This window comes from Cetorhinus maximus, chromosome 1, assembly GCF_964194155.1.
Source record: "Cetorhinus maximus chromosome 1, sCetMax3.hap1.1, whole genome shotgun sequence".
Taxonomy (NCBI): domain Eukaryota; kingdom Metazoa; phylum Chordata; class Chondrichthyes; order Lamniformes; family Cetorhinidae; genus Cetorhinus; species Cetorhinus maximus.
In genome coordinates, this window is record NC_135879.1 from 39,829,568 (window position 1) to 39,852,927 (window position 23,360).

At 40.8% G+C, this 23,360-nt stretch overlaps 1 protein-coding gene across 11 annotated transcripts in view; it reads right to left on the reverse strand.

The window, feature by feature from the left end:
• kiaa1109 (KIAA1109 ortholog) overlaps window positions 1-23,360 on the reverse strand; it is a 533,049-nt gene that overhangs the window by 262,065 nt on the left and 247,624 nt on the right. For all 11 annotated transcript variants that reach the window (XR_013576358.1, XM_078539938.1, XM_078539971.1 and 8 more), the window contains 10 exons: window positions 20,259-20,509; window positions 19,477-19,738; window positions 18,277-19,102; window positions 15,764-15,834; window positions 15,143-15,313; window positions 13,996-14,116; window positions 10,127-10,273; window positions 6,653-6,780; window positions 5,791-5,993; window positions 4,698-4,895 (listed from right to left, as the gene is read on the reverse strand). Coding sequence is in view for 10 of the 11 variants with exons in the window: in XM_078539938.1 (XP_078396064.1) it covers window positions 4,698-4,895; window positions 5,791-5,993; window positions 6,653-6,780; window positions 10,127-10,273; window positions 13,996-14,116; window positions 15,143-15,313; window positions 15,764-15,834; window positions 18,277-19,102; window positions 19,477-19,738; window positions 20,259-20,509 (2,378 nt within the window). In the remaining variant the exon portion in view is untranslated. The remainder of the gene's footprint in view (window positions 1-4,697; window positions 4,896-5,790; window positions 5,994-6,652; window positions 6,781-10,126; window positions 10,274-13,995; window positions 14,117-15,142; window positions 15,314-15,763; window positions 15,835-18,276; window positions 19,103-19,476; window positions 19,739-20,258; window positions 20,510-23,360) is intronic.

A 23,360-nucleotide genomic window follows, 5' to 3' on the forward strand; every position in this document is an offset into this window, starting at 1 on the left:
GGCCTAAGGCACATCTGAAGTTGCATTCTTGGGATAACACAATACAAGGAAGAGCCCTCTCCCACCACCTACCGTAAGTCCACCTGTGATGATTTTGATATCAGCACAAGATAACATTAGATAGGGCTATGCAGACCACAGGCCCACATGGTACTCAATTTTCCAAAAAGTGAGGTTCTTTCAACCAACATTTCTTTATATAGCATCTCAATGGCTTTGCTGATTCATTATAAAGCAAAATCTAACACCAAGTCACATAAAGCAATTTTAGGGCAGAGGACCAAAAGCTTGATCAGAGAGACAAATTTTAAGGTACATAATAGAGGAGATAAGAGAGGTATAGAGATATAAAGATGTAGGAAGTGAATTCCAAAGGTTAGGGACTTGACGAATGAAGCTATAATCACCAATAGTGAAGCAAATAAAATCGGGGGTGCCCAAGAGGCTAGACGTAGAGGAGTGCAGATATCATGGTGAGTTATAGGGTTGGGGGTGATCACAGAAACAGAGAGGGCCAAGGTGATGGAGGGATTTGAGAGCAATGATGAGAAATTTTTTTGATCAAAGCTTGAGTTTCTTAACTGGGAGTGAGAACAATTGTAAAAGGTAAACAGAACCTGGTGCCAGTTAGGACATATGCAGCAGCATTTTGGATGACCTCAGGTTTTTTAAAAGTTCTTTTCATGGGACATGAGCATTGCTGGCAAGGCCAGCATTTATTGTACATCCTTAATTGCCCTGAAGGTGGTGGTGCTAAGCCCCCTTCTGGATTCATTGCAGTCCATCCGGTGCTGTTAGGAAGGGAGCTCCAAGTTTATCACCCAGCAACAGTGAAGGAATTACGATATAGTTCCAAGTCAAGATGGTGTGTGGTTTGAAGGGGAACTTGCAACTGGTGGTGTTCCCATGCATGCATTGCCCTTGTCCTTCTATGTAATAGAGGCCACAGGTTTGGAAGGTGCTGGCAAAGAAGCCTTGCTGAGTTGCTGCAGTGCATCTTGTATCTGGTATATGCTGATGAAGGAATGAATGTTTAAAGTGGTGGATGGGATGTTGATCAAGTGGAATGCTTTGTCCTGGATGGTGTCAAATTTATTTTGTGTTCCCTTGACTCTGGGACGGTCCCAGTAGATTGCAAAGCCACAAATGTAACACCACTGTTCAAAGGAGGAGGGAGACAGAAAGCAGAAAACTATAGGCCAGCTAGCCTAACACCTGTCATTGGGAAAATGCTAGAATATATTATTGAAGAGATAGTAAGCAGGACATGTGGAAATCATAATACAATCAAGCAGAGTCAACATGGTTTTGTGAGAGAGAAATCGTGTTTGATATATTTATTAGCATTCTTTGAGGATGTAACAAGCAGGGTAGATAGAGGGGAACCAGTGTATTTGGATTTCCAGAAGGAACTCGATTATGTACCACATGAAAGATTACAACGCAAGATCAGAGCATATGATGTTGGGGGTTATATATTAGCATGGGTAACAGATTTACTAACTAACAGAAAGCAGAGAGTTAGGATAAATGGATCATTTTCAGGTTGGCAAACTGTAACTAGTGGAGTGCCACATGGATCAGACTGGAGCTTCAACTATTTACAACCTATATTAATAACTTGGATGAACGGATGAACTGTATTGTAGCCAAAATTTGCTGACGATACAAAGATAGGTAGGAAAGCAATTTATGAGGAGTATACAAACAGTCTGCAAAGGCTTATAAATAGGTTAATTGAGTGGGCAAAAAATTGGCAGATGGAGTATAATGTGGGAAAATGTTAGATCCTCTGCTTTGGTGGAAAGTTTGGAAAAGCAGAATGTTAGTCAAATGGAGAGAGACTGAGGAATGCTGTGGTACAAAGGGATCTGGGTGTCCTCATACATGAGTTCACAAGAAGTTAGCATGCAGGTATGGCAAGTAATTAGGAAAGCAAGTGAAATGTTGGAACAAAAAAAGTAGCTGGAAAAACTCAGCAGGTCTGACAGCATCTGTGGAGGGGAAGACAGAGTTAACATTTTGAGTCCGTATGACTCTTCATCAGAACTAAAGAGAAACAGAAATGAGGTGAAATAAGCTGTTTAAGGGGGGTGGGGCAGGTAGAGCTGGATAGAGGGCCAGTGATAGGTGGGGGCAAAGGAGAGATTGCCAAAGATGTAATAGACAAAGGTCAAAAGGGTGATGACGGTGGTGATATTAGCTAAAGGATGTGCTAATGGTGACATTAAGGGTAGAAAGCAGGATGAGCAAATGACAGATGGCCCTAGTGGGGGCAGGGTGGGGGAAAGAGATCGAAATAGGCTAAAAGGTAGAGATAAAACAATGGATGGAAATAAATTTAAAAATAATAATAGAAATAGGTGGGAAAAGAAAAATATATTTAAAAAAACATAATAATTATTAGAAAAAAGGGGGATCGAAAAGTGAGCGAGGATGGAGGAGAGAGTTCATGATCTGAAGTTGTTGAACTCAATGTTAAGTCCAGAAGGCTGTAAAGTGCCTAATTGGAAGATGAGGTGCTGTTCCTCCAGTTTGTGTTGAGCTTAACTGGAACATTGCAGCAGGCCAAGGACGGACATGTGGGCATGAGAGCAGGGTGGTGTGTTGAAATGGCAAGCGACAGGAAGGTCTGGGTCATGCTTGTGGACAGACCAAAGGTGTTCCACAAAGCAGTCACCCAGTCTGCGTTTGGTCTCTCCAATGTAGAGGAGACCGCATTGGGAGCAGCGAATGCAGTAAGACTAAATTGAGGGAAGTGCAAGTGAAGTGCTGCTTCACTTGAAAGAAGTGTTTGGGCCCTTGGACGGTGAGGAGTGGGGAGGTAAAGGGGCAGGTGTTGCACCTTCTGCGGTTGCATGGGAAGGTGCCGTGGGAGGGGGTTGAGGTGTAGGGGGTGTTGGAGGAGTGGACCAGGGTGGTCCCGGAGGGACCGGTCCCTACGGAATGCTGACGGGGTGGGGTGAAGGGAAGATGTGTTTGGTGGTGGCATCATGCTGGTGTTGGCGGAAATGGCAGAGGATGACCCTTTGAATGCGAAGGCTGGTGGGGTGATTAGTGAGGGCAAGGGGGACCCTAACATGGTTCTGGGAGGGAGAGGAAGGTATGAGGGCGGGTGCGCGGGAGATGGGCCGGACACGGTTGAGGGCCCTGTCAACCACCGTGATTGGAAAACCTCGGTTAAGGAAGAAGGGAGACATGTCAGAAGAACTGTTTTGGAAAGTGGCATCATCGAAACAGATGCAACGGAGGCGAAGGAGCTGAGAGAATGGGATGGAGTCCTTACAGGAAGCGGGGTGTGAGGAGCTGTAGTCGAGGTAGCTGTGGGAGTCGGTGGGCTTGTAATGAATATTAGTGGATAGTCTATCATCAGAAATTGAGTAAGAGAGGTCAAGGAAGGGAAGGGAAGTGTCAGTGAAAATGATGGAGGGGTGGAAATTGGAAACAAAATTAATAAATTTTTCCAGGTCCAGATGAGAGCATGAAGCGGCACCAAAGCAGTCATCGATGTACCGGAGAAAGAGTTGTGGGAGGGGGCCGGAGTAGGACTGGAACAAGGAATGTTTCACATACCCCATAAAGAGACAGGCATAACTGGGGCCCATGCAGGTACCCATGGCCACACCTTTTATTTGGAGGAAGTGAGATGAGTTTAATGAGAAATTGTTCAGTGAGAGAACAAGTTCAGCCTGACGGAAGCGAGTGGTGGTGGATAGGGATTGTTCAGGACTCTGTACGAGGAAGAAGAGGAGAGCCCTCAGACCATCCCGGTGGGGGATGGAGGTGTAGAGGAATTGGACGTCCATGGTGAAGAGGCGGCGGTTGGGGCCAGGGCACTGGAAATTGTTGATATGATGTAGGGCTTCAGAGGAATCGCAGATGTAGGTGGGAAGAGAATGGACAAGGGGAGAGAGAATGGAGTCAAGATAGCAAGAAATGAGTTCCGTGGGGCAGGAACAGTCTGACACGATTGGTCTGCCGGGACAGTCCTGTTTGTGGATTTTGGGAAGGAGGTAGAAGCGAGCCGTCCGAGGTTTGGAGACTATGAGGTTGGAAGCTGTGGAGGGAAGATCTCCAGAGGAGATGAGGTCAGTGACAGTCCTGGAAACAATGGCTTGATGTTCAGTGGTGGGGTCATGGTCCGGTGGGGCGGGGGTTAGGAGGAAGTGTCTGCGAGTTGGTGCTCAGCCTCTGCGAGGTAGAGGTCAGTATGCCTTTGTTGCAAGGGGTATGGAGTATAAAAGTAGGGAAGTATTGATACAACTATACAGGGTATTAGTGAGATGACAGCTGAGTACTGCGTACAGTTTTGGTCTCCTTATTTAAAGAGAGATACACTTGCGTTGGAGGCATCCCAGACAAGGTTCACGAGGTCAATTCCTGGAATGAAGGGGTTGTCTTGTGAGGAAAGGTTAAGCAGGTTGGCCTAAACTCTTGGAGTTTAGAGGAATGATTGGTGATTTTACTGAAACCTCTAACACTCTAAGGGGACTTGATAGGGTAGATGCTGAGATCATGCTTCCCTTTGTGGGGGGAATAAGGCCTACTCGTGATCTTATTTCTTATGTTGTAAAACAATCTGATTTACAGTTGTTGCTAAGGCATAAAGTATCTACAAGCAAGAATTGAACATGTTTCTTTAAATAAGACCAATATATTTGCTGTGAACTGCATAAAAATAAAGAAAAGTAGCCTACCTTTTACGGTTAAATTTTCAATTCCACATTCAAACATTATCCATCCCCACTTCTCCATACTCTGAGGAGTTTTAGTTGTGTCTGCAGCTTTAAGCAGTTCTGCATCATCCATAAAAGCAAAATCTTCTAATTCTTCTAATGTGAAAAGAACTTTTGACTTCTCAAAGGGGATTGCAGTGATTGAGCATATTCCTAAATCTTTTGAAATTAAAGCATTAAAACAATATTAGGATACTCATTCTAAAATTTGATCAGAATAATTCTTAATATGCAACTGTTAATTTAAATCTACAGAACTAACTTTTATACCATTTTTTCGTAATGGTCCAAACATAAACTCTAAATAACATTATTTCTGCATCAAAGTTTTAAAATAATTTTAAAATATTTATCTTTGGTTTCATATCCCTCTGCGGCATCACCCCTTCAATTCTCTGTAACCTCTTCCAGCCCTACAACCCTCTGAGACATCTGCGCTTCTCCAATTCTGGCCTTTTACGCATCTACAATTTAAACTGTTCCATCATTGGCCATCATGCCTTCATCTATTTAGGACCTAAACTCCAAAATTCCCTCCCAATATCTTATGTCCTCTCTACTCTCTCTTCTCCTTCATGCCCTATCTCTTTTGACTAAACGTTTGGCCTCAGTGTCCAATTTCGGTTGATAACAGTCCTATGAGTGCATTGGGACACTTTACCGCATTAAAGGTGTTATATAAATGCAAGTTGATGTGGTTGCAATATAGAATCAACTAAGAAAGGGATTTAAAGTTGAAAAGGGTTGATGATGTATCATCCTTGATCTAGAATGTTTTTCTTATTTTAAGCACTCAAGAAAACAAGAATATATGCATGTTTAAATGCCCACCACCAGCTAACAAACTTTTTTATAAATTCAAATATGATAAAATAGGTCCTGTATTAAGCCATATTATTTTTTCACTATAAATGCAAGCAAGTGTACACTGCAGTCCAACTTTCTTCATAAAAGTTTACTGCATTAGTACATGGATAAACAGACATTCATTTATTTAAGCATAAACTTTAGATGATAACTATGAGTCATTATTATTCTGAGTTAGCCACCTTACCTGTTGTGCTAAGACCTCTTAACTGACCATGTATGCGATGGACATCGAGCTTGGCTGCCAGCTCCTTTCCCCTCTCTGCTCCTGAGTTTGACCTCAGGGAGCCCGATGACTGTGGTTGCATCTTACTAGCATTTACATACTTATCAAATGTGACAGATGCTCTGCCTGCATCAGGATTGTTGGTTCCATCTTCTACTATACCCCTATTCAGCAAGAGTTGTACAAGACAGGTTCAGATGAATTTAAAACCAAACATTCATTGCATATGCAATACCAACTCAAATAGGCATTTTTCCCCCTAAACTGCAAGAAATAACCATGTTCTAAGACTTAGTGCACCAAATCCTAATTATTTTACTGGATCTAGATAATCTATTTATGTGAGCTTATGTTTTAGCACTTTGAGGGGGTAAGTTTTCTTTATTAGCACGTTGAACGCTATGTATGATTGAATTGTGAAGAGTGAAATTTCTGACAAAGACAGTTTAAACCTGTTATTTCAGAATGCTGTCCATGAAAAGTCATTTCAAAGCTAGCATGTTAACACAAAAAGCTAACTTTGTCAAATCGATTACTTCATAGCACGATATAATTACTAGCTTGAAACGTTTCCAAAGGCAGTAACATTTTCAAGAAATTTAATAGATCTTAAGAATCTTCAAAGTAAGATTAACATTCTTGAAACTGTTTGCCTTATGCATAGTATTGTGAAACTTGAAGCTGTCTCCTTTTTGGATGAGATTGAAATGCAGTATGCACATTCTATAGCAGCAGGCAACAAAGTTAATGCTACAACTAGCCTTAATTATGTGCTCTGAATACTTAAAACAGCATTCCCCAAAACAAAGCTTTATTAATTTACCTGTTCATCAGAATTTGCGTAGAAATTCTGTCAAAACACAGTGCAACTAGAGAAACCTGAGTAACATTCTTGTTTATGCTGAACGTTGGAGGTTTTTCCACTAATGCTTGCAAAAGACATAAATTCACCTGCAAGTTTTCAAAAAGAAGTCTAATATAGGTCAAGATGAATAGTACTGTTTCAATAGGTAACAGATGGGATATGGGTTACATTGGCAATGCAGGAGTAATTGTCCATCCCGAGCTGCTATCCATCAAAAATTAACCATGTAACCAGGTAGACCAGATTGGGTAGGGAACAAAAGATTTCTTCCCTACAAAGTACAAGTTAACCAGTTGGATTTTTACAATCATTTTTATAGCCATTTTGTCTGGAGCGAGCCTACAAATTATCAGATTCAAATAAATTTTGCCAAGATCTTTGCATTGCCAATCTAGTACCTCAATCACCATGTCACTTAACTATGTAAACCATAGTAACATAAGGCACAAATACTATCCACTTTCATGTGGAAAACTATGCAGTCATCAATGCAAGATCTTCACACCCCAACACAAGCAGTGGTAATAAAAGGGGCTGGGAGAATGATGAAAAGTCATATGGAAGGGTCCAATGGCAAAGAGTTATAATGAACGATGAACTACCCTGTAATGTAACTGAGGGGCTGAGGGAGTGCTTCTGCCATATAATGCTTGTTTGGAAGGAATGCTAAATAGTAAGCCATTTTAAATCTTTTTTTAAAAAAAGACAGTGCCTCACTGCCCACACTTTACCAGTTCTGCTGTCAAACCCAGTACCCCACAATGTTGGATCCTTCTTCCCAATGCTGGGAGAATGCCTGATACACAACAGGCAGCCTGTAGCCTTTCACTACCTAGTGCCACCAGATTACATGGTCATGGCACTCCTGCTTCATCATGAAAAGGTACCAAACAAAATTAAATGCGTTTTACTATATGTCCACAAGTGCTAGTAAATCATGCAAATCATTGACCATGTAGCAATCACTGAGTTTAACCTATTTGTGCACAGGTGCATGCAGCATCTGCACGGTGCCGTGGTCACATTATTTGCCCTTGAATGGCTGAAATTTTTCTTCAGAAAGTCCACTGTGCACAAATTTATTACATACAATTTATTCCCTAATGTTGAACATTTAAAAATAAAATAACTGTCTTCAGATCATTGAGATTTCTCCTCACTTCTAGGGCCAAATCTTCATCTTGGCTTGGGAAAACTCAACCTGCAAACTTTTGCAGCTTGCAAACTGTACACCCGGCCCATGTGTGAATTCACATGCTATTTTTGTTTTTTCACATCAGGGTTGGGTTCACAGTGCAGTTTGCAAGCTGTGCTGGGGTGCTTCAGGAGTGTGTATGTGGAGGCCAGCCCACTAGAAGGCCCACCTCAGTTCTCTAACAAAGTATTTCAGCTCCCAACGGTGTTTAAAGTCCCACTAAACCTTATCCCTCACCTCCCTCAAACCCCACCCATCCGCATTTCAGCCCATACTCCCTCAAATCACTCATGTCACCTCTACCCACCTCCATGCCCCATCAGATCACCCATGCCATCTCTATGTCCTCCATGCACCTACCATAACCACTCACCCTGCATGGACTATGTACAGTCCTCAGTTTCCTTGCAATATAAATATAAATGCTTTTTAAAGAAAAACCTCTCAACATCTGATAAAAGCCTCCATATCATTGAACTGTGAAAAAATGTTGTAATACTGGTAATCCTGTTAGTTTGTGTCAACAAACCAGAAACCACATCAATAGAACAATCTGCTATTCCAACTTCTTGAAACTGTCATTCATTCTCAGATAAATGCCACACCTACTGTGCTGAAACTCTTTTGCGCCTGAACCACAGCCAAGTATTCAGAGTGGCCGCAGCTGTCCAAGCAATAGGCTACTCTCTGGGAAGAAAAGAACAGAGGTGTTCATTTCAATTTCAAAGCAGAGTTCCTGTCATTATAAGTAAGGAGCAGGTGGTTAGATTTTTTTCAAGTGTCAAAACCAGGTTTTGCTTTTATCAACCAGAGCTATTTAAATAATAGTAGAAAAGATGGCAGTACAGGCTGGTAGGACACGTTGTAACATTTTTCACTGCATCATGGTGCTTTCTTCATTGGGAAAGCACTGTAATGCATGTGAACAAATGCACAAGGCTGGTCAAAGTAAGGGTCAACCTACCTTTAAAGGATAGATCCTTATGGTAAATCACTGTATTGAAAACAAATCTACATTACAATACAACACCTAACAATGACATTTGAAGTTGTGAAGACACTGTGCATTTACCTTACCAGATTCCTCAGCAGGCTTTCCGTTTTCTTCACGAACTCGCAAACCTAGTGAAGTTTTAACAGACTTCTAAAACCCCATAGCAGCAGATGAAAATTGTGTGGGAGGAAATCCAATCTTCACTCCCTATTTAAAATAGGGTATGTATTTTGCATAACCAAACGCAGACTGGGTGACTGCTTTGTGGAACACCTTCAGTCTGTCCGCAAGCATGACTCAGACCTCCCTGTCGCTTGCCATTTCAACACACCACCCTGCTCTCATGCCCACATATCTGTCCTTGGCCTGCTGCAATGTTCCAGTGAAGCTCAACGCAAACTGGAGGAACAGCACCTCATCTTCCGACTAGACACTTTACAGCCTTCCGGTCTGAATATTGAGTTCAACAACTTTAGATCATGAACTCTCTCCTCCATCCCCACCCCCTTTCCGATCCCCCTTTTTTCCAATAATTTATATATATTTTTCTTTTCCCACCTATTTCCATTATTTTTAAATTTATTTCCATCCATTGTTTTATCTCTACCTTTTAGCCTATTTTGATCCCTTCCATCTACCCCACGCCCCACTAGGGCTATCTGTACCTTGCTCGTCCTGCTTTCTACCCTTAATGTCACCTATTAGCACATTTCTTAGCTAATATCACCAGCATCAACACCTCTTTGTCCCTTTGTCTATGACATCTTTTGGCAATCTCCACCTATCTCTGGCCCTCCAGCCAGCTCTACCTGTCCCACCCCACCTTAAACCAGCTTATATTTCACCTCTCTTCTTTTTTTCCTTAGTTCTGTTGAAGAGTCATACGGACTCGAAACGTTAACTGTGTTCCTCTCCGCAGATGCTGTCAGACCTGCTGAGTTTTTCCAGGTATTTTTATTTTTGTTTTTGTTTTGGATTTCCAGCATCCACAGTTTTTTGCTTTTATCTTATGTATTTTGCATACTAGGCATTCCAGACCCGCAGAAAGGCCAGAGGAAAATGGCAGAGGGTCACGAATGTGGAGGAAAATCAGATTTCCTCCAAAAAGCTGTGTGCCATTCATGCACTGAAACATGCCTTTGCACCCAGATGAAAATGCGGTCCCTAATCTTTAAAAATATGGGTAATTATCGCTAGACCATGTTCAAAAGTAATATAAATTTGGGTAATTGAATGTTAATACCTTTGGTATGGAAACGTTAGCTTGAAGACCCTTGATTTTCACATTATCTTGTTTAGTTTCAGTATTTGTCCGTGTCTGGCCAGATTTGGTTATACCAGTTGTACCATTTTCTATTTTGGAGGCTCGCCCTTCGTGCTTTGCAGTTGTCTAAAGAGAGAATATTTGTTCAACACAAATGTTCAGAATTATAAAGGCTGAAGTAGGTTACCTTACCAATAGGTACTGTTAACAGAGAGAAATAAACAACTACAAATGCACAATAAGGTGAATCTGTTTATAATCTCTCCTGGGAGAAATCCAGGTGGCCTTTCTCTTACTATGCCTTCAGAGCTAATATTCTAGGCAATTAAGTTCACACCTCCATAGCTACATGATTAGAAATGTGAAATTTCGTGTGACAATCCGATAAAGCATAAGGTTCAATTGATCATAACAACAACTTGTATTTATCACTGACAATCTTCCATCTACATAAGATGATGGATATGCAGCAAATCCATTGGAGATGGGGTAGCTTCATGTGGTTCACTTTTGCTGATGGCTAAAGAGACCAATCCATGAGAGGTAGGTTCTTCTACAAGTGCTGCATATCGAGAGGTTGTCAGGTTGTGGATTGGTATTTTCGGTGTTAGTGCCTGTTGCCAAGTCACTGTAGCCACCAGTTGCCATGGTCATGCATGCCGGCTCATAGGTATTGTCACCATTTCCATCCGTCATTGGCTAGCGTCTCCAGGATCAAGAATCGATGTTCAGGGCCTTCGTGTCACACTTGCAAGCATCCTTAAAGCGGAGCTTTGGGCATCCTGCTGTCTTTTGGCTCCAGCTACCTCACTGTCCGGGAATTCCTGAGCCTGCGTCCATTTTCCATGCTGCAAATGTGCTCAAGGCAGAAAAGTCGTCTCTGCTTGATGAGTACCAACATATTTGGGAGACTTGCCTTTGGGAGGACTGTCGCATTCGTAACTTTGTCCTTCCATGAGATGCCCAGAATGCACTGCAAACAACAAATTTGGAGTTCACACCTTTCTTGAAACCTGCAAGACATCCACGTTTCACAGCCATACAACAAGGTGCTGAGAACAGCGGCCTCACAAACCAGCATCTTGGTCCTAAAAGTCAGCTTGATGTTATTCCATGCATGTTTCATGAGTCAGCCAAAGATAGTAGCTGCTTTCTCTATGTATGTATCGAGATGTGTGTTAAGAGACAGATTGTCTGTCACCATGGACCTAAGGTTGCAGAATTTGCTAAGTTATTTCCAGCGGGGTGTTATTTAATGTGATCAGATGTGAAAATGTGGCATTTATATGGCTTTCTTATAGGAAAACAGACCAAAGCACTTCATAGGAGTACTATTAATCAAAATTTTACACCTAAGAGAGATACTAGGCAGAAGCAGATGGAGTTCACATGGAAAAGTGTGAAGTGATGCACTTTGGTATGGCTAATATGGGAAAACAGTATACTATAAATGTCACGATTTTGAAAAGTGTACAGGAGCAGACAGACCTGTGGTGTTCATCACATAAATCCTTAAAAAGGTGTCAGGGCAAGTTGATAAGGTGGTGAAAAAGTCATATGGGTTGCTTGGGCATAAAAATAGGGAAATAGAATATAAAAGCAAAGAGATCATGCTAGCACTATTATTCTTTCAAAAAATTGGCACAGATACAACTGGCCAAATGGTCTCCTTATGTGCTGCAAGTTTCTATGATTCTATGATGACCAAAAACTTGGTTAAAAAGATAGGTTATAAACAGCATCTTGAAAAAGGGGAGATAAAGAGGCAAAGAGGTTCAGGAAGGACATACCAGAGCTTAGGGCCTAGGCATGGCCGCTAATGGTGAAGTAATTAAAATTGGGGATCTGTAAGGGGCCAGGATTCGTGGGCATACATATCTGAGGGTTGTAGGGCTGGGGAAGTTACAGATTAGGGGAGGCTGAAGCCTTGGAGGGATTTGAAAACTAAGTTAAGAATTTTAGGAGCCAATGTAGGTCACTCAGCACAGGGATGAGTGGGCGAATGGAACTTACTGCGAGCTCAGATATGGGCAGCATAGTTTTGGATGAGTTCAAGGTTCTGTAGGGTGGAAGATGGGAGCCCAGTCAGGAGAGCATTGGAACAGTCAAGTTGAGAGGTAAAGTGTTTCTAGAGGGATTCAACAGTGGGTGAGCTGAGACGGGGCAGAGTCAGGCAATCTTACACAGGTGGAAATCAGTAATCTTGATAGTGGAGCGGATGTGTGTTTGGAAGCTCATTTCAGAGTCAAATACAAATGCAGGCTCATGGAAAATTTTACTCTCTATATCAGTGTTATTGAATGGATTGGAAAACAGTTGAAAATGTCCAAAGAAAGTGGTTAACAACCAAAGGCACTCGATGCTATATTGTTCCCTACTTTTTGTTTTTATTAACAACCTGAAGAGGGCATAAATTGTGTTAGGGATCCATATCTCCAAGAATTATATGCTTTGTAAAAAAAAAGGACAGTAAATCATTTAGACAACCTCCTGAGTTTTTTTCTAAAAGGTTACAAGTTCATTTTGGTCTGTGAGCAAGCTGCTTTTTCCAACAAATCACGTGACTTCAGCTGACTGACCAGCAAGACATCTGGAGCGATAAAAGTTACTTTGTTTTCTTGAGTTAAAATTAAAAGAAAACTGCTGTTGCCAGGCTATGGGCTCCTTCTGATTGGCTGAAAAAGACCTGGGCTGGGAGAAGTTCTGTCTGAACATGTTTATTTGAACACTGCATGTGTCTTGGGGACAAGATTGTGAAGGAAGATTGCGAACGAAGATTGCTCCTCTCTCCTCCTGTATTACCTGCAGTCCAGAGTGGATGTTCATCTTCAGCAAGAAAATTCTCATCTCAGTATAACTCGTCTGTATGTAAAAGCCTGCGAAGCTGTGATAAGCAAAAATTAACAAAGACACCGAAGATCCTTTGGAAAGGACTTCCAGGCAGCTACTGTGATCAGCGCACACAGGAACACCAAATCAACAGCATCAAGGCCTTTTTGAATTTTATCCTTTTTCACAAAGTGTTCCCTTATGCTGACCTCTGCAGAAACCTTCTTTGCATGCAAGAGTGAGAGAGATGGGAGTTTATAAGAGGTAAATCATTACACTTCCAGATTACAAATTGCACGCTAACCAATTTTGCAACTTGTTTAAAAAAAGGAAGTTTTATTTCATAATAAATCAATTATTCTGAGTTTACGGAAAGAAAGCTGGTAAAAATCTCTTTTATTCTGGGTCCAGCGCCCACAATTGCAGCAAGGTACTAAATACTAGAAAAGTGAATAATTGCTTCAAAATATCTAAACAATGAAAATAAGTTGTTATTAGTTTCTCACATAGAAAGAACATGTACAACAGTCTGAAGGGCTAAGATAGTATTGCCTGTGCTATACTGTCAGCACTGAGGGTAAACAATTGGCCATTTTGGTGAGTGATTTAAACATTTACCTGTGGGGTAATGGAGTTAGAGAAACTGCACACTCCTCCTATCCCGGCCATAACAGTAATACTATCAAATTTAAAGACTATACAAAATTGAAATAATTGGCACTAAAGAGATTGGTAAGCTGCGAACCAATTCATAGTTCTGTAGCGGAGTAGAACACGCAGCTTTATGGCTTGAACCAAAGTGTAACCAATTGAATCAAGCTGATACTATGCTGAAAATTTCTACTATGTGGCATTTTAAACTGATGAGCAATGTTTCATTTTAAATGTAAAAGTGCAGTGAATATAATCCAGCAATCGGAGCTATTTTCTTACTAAGAATAATTCAGCTTTTTTGAGAGATAGAATAACGGAACGTAGCACTGTCTGGTTGTCTTACCTGAATTCCATATAGCACTTACCAATTCTGAACTAGCTGATTTGCTGTTCAAATATGCCTCCTTCAGCACTTTAGCATGCAGATCATCCACAATTGAAGCAGGATGCCAAGTGCTAGAAAAGTGAACCATTGCTTCAAAATATCTAAACAATGAGAATAATCTGTTATTAGTTTCCCACACAGAAAGAACATGTACAAAAGTCTGAAGGACTAAGACAGGAATGCCTGTGCTACACTGTCAGATAGGACACAATAATTCTGGGTTTTCTGTAAATTCAATACAATATACTCATTTTTAAGATCTGCATGATCCTGAACTATCTACTTCATCTTGAAATAATAGGTTGCATAAAATAAGTAATGTCTTTCTTATTATAGAGTTCAACATTCACATTTAGTTAGATAGATCTTTCCAGCCTGGGGCCAATAATAGTTAAGTGTCTGCGTTTGCCCCAGTGTGTGCCCCTGTTTGTGGGCGGGCATTGAGAAGAAACAGAAGTAACTTAGGGATATTGTCACTTTAAATGTTCACGGGCAAGTGACTATTTCTGTCAGCCCCACTGAACCAGTGGTTTTGCATGGTAGATGAAGAGACTATCCTTATTATAAGTGAAAGTTAAATCAATATGTAAGAATCTTAATATTTAAAATGTTAAATTTAAGATACTTCCAACTCTTTCATTAATCATATTCACACATTGCAAAACACTTGCATAGACAGATATAGCTACAGGCATCAAAGTTATAATAAGACTACAACAAATTAAAGATACTGGATAAATTCAATGTAAATCTGAATTTTTTTTTTTTAAAAACGGATATGGAATTCGAATATACTGAAAGCAAAAACTTTGAGCTGGAAGAGGCAAAATAACTCAGTACAGCTCCCAATCTTCTAAACAGTGTGGGAGGGAAAAATCATAATACTGAATTAACTGAAATCTTAACAGCTCAAAATTATGCCACTTCCATGATTACTCCCACTGGCAATGTGAGATTATACTAGTAATATGGTATTTGCAACGTAAATGAAAAAGTGGCAATAAACCATTATTTTTCCTTTTAATACTGCCGATTTCATATCGATTAACTTATAGTAATCTTGACACACACACACACAAACACGCACAAACATGCACTTCCTTCATGGGCATGAATGGCACGCTCACCTGTCAAAGGCTTCTGTCACAAGTGGGGTAAGGACAATATCCACCGCTCCTTTTACTTCTACTATGGCAGTGGTTCTGGTCTGAGATACGGGATGATCAAGACTCCATTGCTCAGTAACTGTATCATCTGTGTTTTCCATTGCTGTTTTTTCCAGTGGAGTGTAAGGAGTACTAGATTTTTTTGTAAAAATGACTAAAGTTTTGAATCAATCAATTACTTTGTTTTAGGCATTTGTACAAATAATTCGGCTAAATATAGGCATTTAATTGACTTACAAGCATTGTTTCTGATAATATATGTACAATTAATAAACAAATTATTATAGTTATAATTATAGTAAAGCTTTTTTTAAAATTCATTTACGGGGTGTGGGCTTTGCTGGCTATGTCAGCATTTATTGCCCATCCCTAATTGCCCTTGAGAAGGTGGTGGTGAGCTGCCTTCTTGAACCGCTGCAGTCCCTGTGGTGTGGTTAATCCACAGTGTTGTTCAGAAGGGAGTCCCAGGATTTTGACCCATGACAAAAATTTGCAAATGCAGCTGTTGAACAATGTGATTTACTTGGTAAATACTACTCAAAATGCAATGTTCTGACAGGCAATAATAAAAGGAATAAATACCTTGAATTTGATCCCATTAGTTGAGCACCTCTGTCAAGTAATGCACTTGCTGCAAGACCTTGTTTTATCACCTAAAAGCAAATTAACCTAGAACAATTAATATTTTTCAGCTACAGTTTAAACAATTTTTACATAACGAACACATTCCATATATGCTTCAATTATTTTGCTTTTGTGATTAGATCCAAGGTCAACAGGGCATCTGGGTGAATGATGAGACTAATGAGATTTAAGGATAGAGAAAGAAACGGTAAATAACAGGGAAGGAAACAGAGTGATTTTATAGTTAAATCAGATACAGAAAAAGAAGAAAAGAGAGGCATAAAAAGATTGGATGAAAACGAGAGAAAAAAGTATGAAAGGAATGAAGAAAAATTAAATGTTAAATAGCCTCAATGAGCATTTATTACTTGCAGGAGTGAGATTCCACAGTTTCAACTCTTCCCTTTCTCCAAGGTTGAGTGGCTTTGCCGGAGCATTAATCTGATCATTAAACGGCTCCTACCTAACTTCTTGTGGCAAGTATAATTCGTATTTGTGGTGCAAATGTTCTTGTTAGCCTTGAAGAGGCATATTAGGATGCATCATGGGATTACCCAGGCTTGCCAAGTTGCAGATATAAGTTTTAAAAGTGTTTGCAGTTAAAAAAATAAACTAGAATGAATACGACCTCCTGGCCAGGCCAGTAAGTTGATGACTTGCCTATGGGCCAGTTCATGATAAGCTAAGGAATGTGCCCTTGACTCAGGATAAAATAAGTTGATGAATGAACTATGAGTTATACTACAATAAACTGATAGCTTGACCTCAGGGTCAAGGTATGCAGAATGCTAGACACTGCAGTGAAATGTCAGGGTAGATAAGCAAAGTACATGTTTTGAAACATTATTTGTGCTAACGGTCAGGTCATTCCATGATTGTTTTACAAATTTCTTCATAAGTGCGGAGATGATGAACAGGTCATTCCATGTTTATGTTGTAAACTCACTTGTAATTAAGGATGTAAAGAATTAGATGTACAAAGCAAGAACATTGTGAGTTAATGATGAATTATTCCAAAGATGGTATATATAAACGGCAGAAGCTATGTAACTTCGAATTGTCTTTTAGGGCATTCTGAAAGAGCATTCTCATTTGTGCACACTTGTACTGAATAAAAAACTGCTGCTTGAATCTACCTACAGTCGACTCAGTTTCGAGTGTCTTTTAGATACTCCACAATAGCCTCTCGGTTACCCTCTATTTCTGGTATGTACTTTGTGTCTTCTACCTTAAGACTGACATGGAATATTTGTTCAACCTCTCTTCCAGTTCCTCATTCCGCATGATAATTTCTCCTGTATCTCCCTCTAAAGAACTAAGGTTTACTTTAGTTCTTCTCCTCCTTATATATTTTTACAAGCTTTTACATTGTTTTTTTTAATATTCCTGGCCAGTTTACTCTCTTATTGTTTTCTTCCTTTCTTTTTCCCAATCAATTTTTTGGCCACCCTTTGCTCTCGTAATCCTCAGGCTTACTGCTATTTCTCAACACATTCTATGCATCTTTGTTTAATATATCCTTAACTTCGCTGTAGATGTTTACAAGAGAAGGAAGGCATTTGACCCATCATAGCTTGTGGTTCTTGGTTACAGCAATCTAAAACTAAACATATTATGATGAAAGGTCATCAATCTTTGAACATAAAGTAATTATCAGCAGAGTAAATGTACTGGAGAAACTTAAGGGACTACAAGTCAACAAATCCCCAGGGGCAGAATTTTACGTCCCATGGGCGGGTGCGCGCGTGCCCGACTCGATCGGGTGGAAAATCGCTCAAGACGACTTTGGATGAGCGTCCCGACATCATCGCGCGATATTTCGCTCAGCAGGGGTGCGCAAAAGTTGGGAGCGTGCCCGCTGACAATTAAGAGGTCAATTAAGCCCATTAACGGCAAAATAGTCTCCAATTTCTCGTGGCCCATCCAACCTTACAGTTGGCAGACGGGTGAATCGGCCAGGCAGACTTTGCATTTTTCATCAAATCTCATCCAAGGGTGGGATGAGATTTCCGTGATGCAATAAAATAAAAATCAATATCTGTGGGCAGCATTTTATCAGCTATATTTTTAGGTGATTGATTGTGATGCATGAACATTTTTCTCCGCTTTTAAAAACCTTTATTTTAGCTGTTTCGGGTCTCCAGCTCCCTGAGGCAGCTGTCTGCCTTCAGGGAGCTTTCTCACAGCACTCACCCGCACCTGCAAAAATGTCATTGTCCGCCCTCTTCCCGCCCCCACCCTGGCAACGCTGAGTTTTTCAGCGCGCTTTTGTCAGATTATGCATCTAAGTGCCCTGGAATATTTCCGATGTTTAAACCACTATTTAATGCTAGTTATTATTGTTCATTCCACCTTGAGTGTGAATTTCTCAAAAATTAATTTCCCCAATAGAAAGCAGCAATTCCTAATTGTATTTGGAAGTTTAACAAATCAGAGGCAATGCGGATTAACACAATAGAAAAGTTGCCAACCTTAAACATAGGTACAGAAAGCTGGTCAAATGAAGATGAGCTCTCTTCACTGGTTGGTGTGTCAAGGTCCAAAGGGCGATGCAGTGAAGATTTTGATGTTCTTTTGTTTGTTGGCTGTTTTACTGACCAGTTGGATACCTGCAGTTGTGTAAGGTAATTTAGGTAACAAGACATCACAATCTGCTGACTCGATAGCTGTTTGCTATCTGCAGCTTTTTCTCCTTCCACAGTGTGTAGATGATCAGTTGACTCCTCATCCCCTTCAAGAGCTGATACAAAAGAGGCCTGAGAGGCGTGAGCTTGTATAGGATAGTTTTTCAGCTCTTGGCTATCTCCACTAACAGAACTATTTAATGGTCCCTCTACACTACGATAAATTGTATTCCTGCTATAGTCAACTGCTTGGGTACGACGCCTCTTCTTTCTTCCTGGGTAGGTTCCTGGACCTTCATCACTACTGACATGATCAAAGTCCTCAGCTGCTGAAAAGTATGCCTCACTTTCAGCTACAGATATGCTGGAATCAACTGATCGATACTGATGGAAAGTGTTAGAATCTGCTGACGGAGTGAAGGGGAAGGATCCAAAGCTCCTCCGCTGATGAGGAGAATCCAAAACATTCTCATCACTGCGGGACACTTCGCTGGTGAATTGTACACCCATTGTTGTAGGCTGCCGCTCACCAAAAACGGCTGCCGATAAACTTTTTGTACTCCCAAGCCGCGTAGAAGAGACAGAGGCTTGTCGTTTCAAAGGAGAACGGACTAAAGTTCTATCTTGATTATTGGGAGAAACTGGAGTGCTTCCTGAAACATCTGTTGGATCACTAAAAAGAAAAAATATTTTTATTTTTAACAAAAATGCTTGTGTTTGCTTTATTCACCAATTCCCTGACCAAAAAGGTAGGGAAGCAACCTGCAACCAAGAAATAAGTAAACAACAAGCCCCAAGGTTTTTAATTTTCTTCCTTTCCTTTATGAAGCAGGATAGTTTAGACCCTGCCTAATATCTATCTACCCACAGGCTAGGATGGCATCAGGAGCTTGCCATATCAGAAATCATAAGCATTAAACAGTATCCAATTATTCATGGCACAACACAATGGTATTCCAAATGTCCAATACATGGCAACTGTTCAGTGTTGGAAAATTCAGATCTTTAATCCAGAGAGACCTCCTGTTCATAACTAAAACAACTTACTTTCCAACAGTTTCTTCGGTGTTTGTACTCAAAACAGGAATATGCATCTGTAGAACACTGTCATCAGCGTTAGAGGAAGGACTATTTTTTTCACTTGCCAACAAAGGAAGTGCAGCAGTAGAACTACTGTTTTCTTCAGAGGAGGATGTTGAACTGTGAGATTGTAAAGGGACCTGCAAATTGTGGTACTGGTTCTTTCTCTCTGAATCAGTTCCCAGCGATCTGGAGTCCCACTCTTTTCTTTTTGTCCCATTTGCCTTACCTAAATGACATAGGTATTGTTAACACAAATAGTTTCTTCTAATACATAAGCAAAATATTCCAGATGCTGGAAATCTGAAATAAAAACAGAAAATGCCGGAAATACTTAGTAGGTCAGGCAGCATCTGCAAAGAGACAGAGAACAGAGTTAACTTTTCAGGTTGATGAGCTTTCATTAGAAAGATCAATGACTTGAAATGTCAACTCCTTTTCTCTCTCTCCACAGAAATTGCCTTATCTGCTGAGTATTTCCAGATTTTCTGCTTTAATTTCTTCTATTACTTGCCCGTTTTCAGATATTTCAACTTTAAATCACAATGTAAATAAAAATCTCTCCTGTGAGAAACTATGAAAACTTAATAAATGCACATATGCAAACCGTTATAAAGCATTAAACTGCACAAACTATATTAAGATGCATTAATATAATACAAAGTAAGGAAGCTTTAAGGGAAAGACAAACTGGACGAATATTCCTGGGAATTGCAAAAAAAAATGTATAGTTCTATGCAAGAAGTTACCATCTGCAGTCTTTGAAATGTCCTTGGTGATAATCCATTCATTTGGATGCAGCAGTGATTGCCCATAGAACATATCTGATTCTGCGATTATTGTAGAGAAAGCAGAACTGGTGGATGGGGTAGTTTCATCCAGTTTGAAGAAGTCTAGTCCTGAGGCCATGCCTGCAAAGAACTTACAACCACTAAGGCACCCACACTTGTTCTTGACTCGTTTATTTTTGACATCATCATCTGGCCAGAGAAACCACAGTCTATATGAAAGAATGCACAACGTCAGTCGAAGACAAAGAAACCATGTTAGTAATCCACAATAAAATCATTAGATATTCAACGTGAAGTAAAGTGCAGCCTTCACATTCAAAATACGCTGAGTGAAAGGTAAGCAAGGAGAAAATGGGCACATTTGACTGTGTTGACCACTGGTTGAGCGAAGTGCTAAACACTAAATAAACAAGCATCTTTAAAGTTACTGCTACAATAGGGACATTGCAATAAAGATATGCGTGCTCATTTTGCTACTTGTCACATTCTGTTTTTCTTCTACACTAACCTGGCTGCTAGCATTATTTCAAAGATAAAAGGTAAAATAATATTTACTTCTCTTAAGCGGCTCTTCCAAAAACTATCACAACATTACCAAGAATCATACAACTGGCCATTTAATTTCATTTTTACTTTCCTTCAATTTCTGCCAAGATCTCACCTTCTCAGGGAAGGCTGCAAACAGTCTATTTGCAAAGGTGATATAGACTCCCATCAGTACCTCAACAACAGGGCCATTCTTCATACGAGCCTAGAATGTGCACACTGAATGAAATTCAACAAGGAAATTATCTGATCTTGTCCTCAACTGATGCGCATTTCCACCAGATAGCAAATAGCAGCAAGAACCATAGCTGATTTACTGCATCATCTGATACCCTAAGGCAATGTAACACCACTATTCTTTACACAAAACAAAATATGTTTTATTTACATATTCTGGCCTGAATTTTTCAGTTAGCGTGCAGGGGGTGGGCCCGACACGCCAGCACGTAAAATGACGCACGACGGTGTCGGGCGTACGACCCGGCGTCATCATGCTGTCTCGCGATGTTTTGTTCAACAGGTGCACGCCCACCGATATTTAAACGGTCTGTTATGGCCATTAAGGAAGTAATTAAGGTCAACTTTACACTGCCCATCCAACCTTATGGTTGGTGGGCAGGGGAAAAGGACAAGCGGCCTTTACATTTTTTAGGGAACTCATCCACGAGTGGGATGAGGTTTCCTAAAGCTTTTATAAATTAATTTTTAAAAATTTCTGAAATATAAAAACATGTCCCATCTCATGTGACACTGTCGCATGAGGGGACATGTTTAATTAAATCTTTAATCCATTTATTTATTTATTTAAAAAGCACTTAAATCTCCCTGAGGCAGCTGCATGCCTCAGGGAGATTGAAGCACTCTTTCACGTGCATACGCGAAAGAGCGCTGGCCCCGACTCTCCCTTCTCCCCCCTGCCCACACAGGTAGCGCTGAGTGCTACCACTCGCATCTTGGCCCGCCTGTGTAAAATGGCTCCGCAACCGCCCCTGTCCGCTCCCACCAAGCCTGCCCGCTGACTGAAAAATTCATGCCTCTGAGTTGGAGATTTTGCACTAATCCTCTGCCAACATGTTCATTTTTCTTGCCACCCAAAAGCCTTATTTGAAATACTGGGTATAGGAAGCACTTTGATTGTAAACCAAAAATCTTCTGCGCCAAGATTAAACTATAAGAGGGACAGGCATATAATAAAAGCAAAATACAGCAAATTGGAAAGTTAACGAGAAAGGACAAGGCAATAGTGCAGGCTAATGATAAGGGTGATGTTAACCAGTAAGATAAAAGCAAAATACTGCAGATGCTGGAAATCTGAAATGAAAACAAAAAATGCTGGAAAGACTCAGCATCATCTGTGGAGAGAGAAACAGAATCAACATTTGAGCATGACTTCTTCAGAACTCACCAAGTTCTGTAGACTACATCAAATGTGCTACCTTCTTGGAACCTCATTACTTCCTCAAGTTATTCAATCAAGTTCATCAGACATGACCTTCCCTGAACAATTCCATCCTGACGGTGCTCGATTATCTCCTGCCTTTCTAAATGACAATTTACCCTGTCCTTCAGAATTCCTTTCAATAATTTGCCCACCACCAAAGTTAGTCTGACTGGCCTGTAATTACTTGCTCTATCCCTTCCTCCATTTTCAAACATTGGTACAACATTAGCAGTCCTCCAGCACCATGCGAGCATTTGAAAATGATGGTCAGAGCCTCCAATTTTTGCTCCCTTGCTTCTCTTAGCAGTTTGGGATACATTTCATCCAGGCCTAGCGAATGAACCACTTTCAAAGATGCTAAACTCCTTAACATTTGTCTCCCACTATGTTTAGCCCATCCAAAATTTCACACTTCTCCCCCTGAACTACGATATCTGCAATGTCCCCATCTTATGTGAAAACAATATCTAACTTATAAAAATAAAATTTCATGGGACGCTTGCTTCGCTGGCAAGGCCAGCATTAATTCCCCATCACTAATTGCCTTCGAGAAGATGAGCCACCTTCTTGAACCACTCCAGTCCTTGTGGTGTCGGTACACCCACAGTGCTGTTAGAAAGGGAGTTGCAGGATTTTTACCTAGCTACAGTAAAGGAAGAGGGTATGATTCTAAGCTAGGATGGTGAGTGACTTGGAGGGGAACTTGCAGATGGATGTGTTTCCATAGCTGGAATTTTCCAGCCCCCACCCACCACCACCACAGTGGATTCCCAGGTGGCGGGGCCGGCGAGCCATTGAAATCTCTGTTCACATCTGTGGGATCGGAAGATCCCGCCGGCGTGACGGGCTGGAAAATTCCAGCCCATGAGTCTGCTGCCCTTGCTCTTCTAGGTGGTAGAGATGATGAGTTTGGAAGCTGCTGTCAAAGAAGCCTTGGCAAGTTGCTACAGTGCATCTTTGCTGCTGTGCACCAGTGGTGGAGGAATGAATGTTTAAGGTGGTGGATGGTGTGGAATCAAGAGGGTTGCTTTTGTCCTGCAAGCTTTGAGTTTCTTGGGTGTTGCTGAAACTGC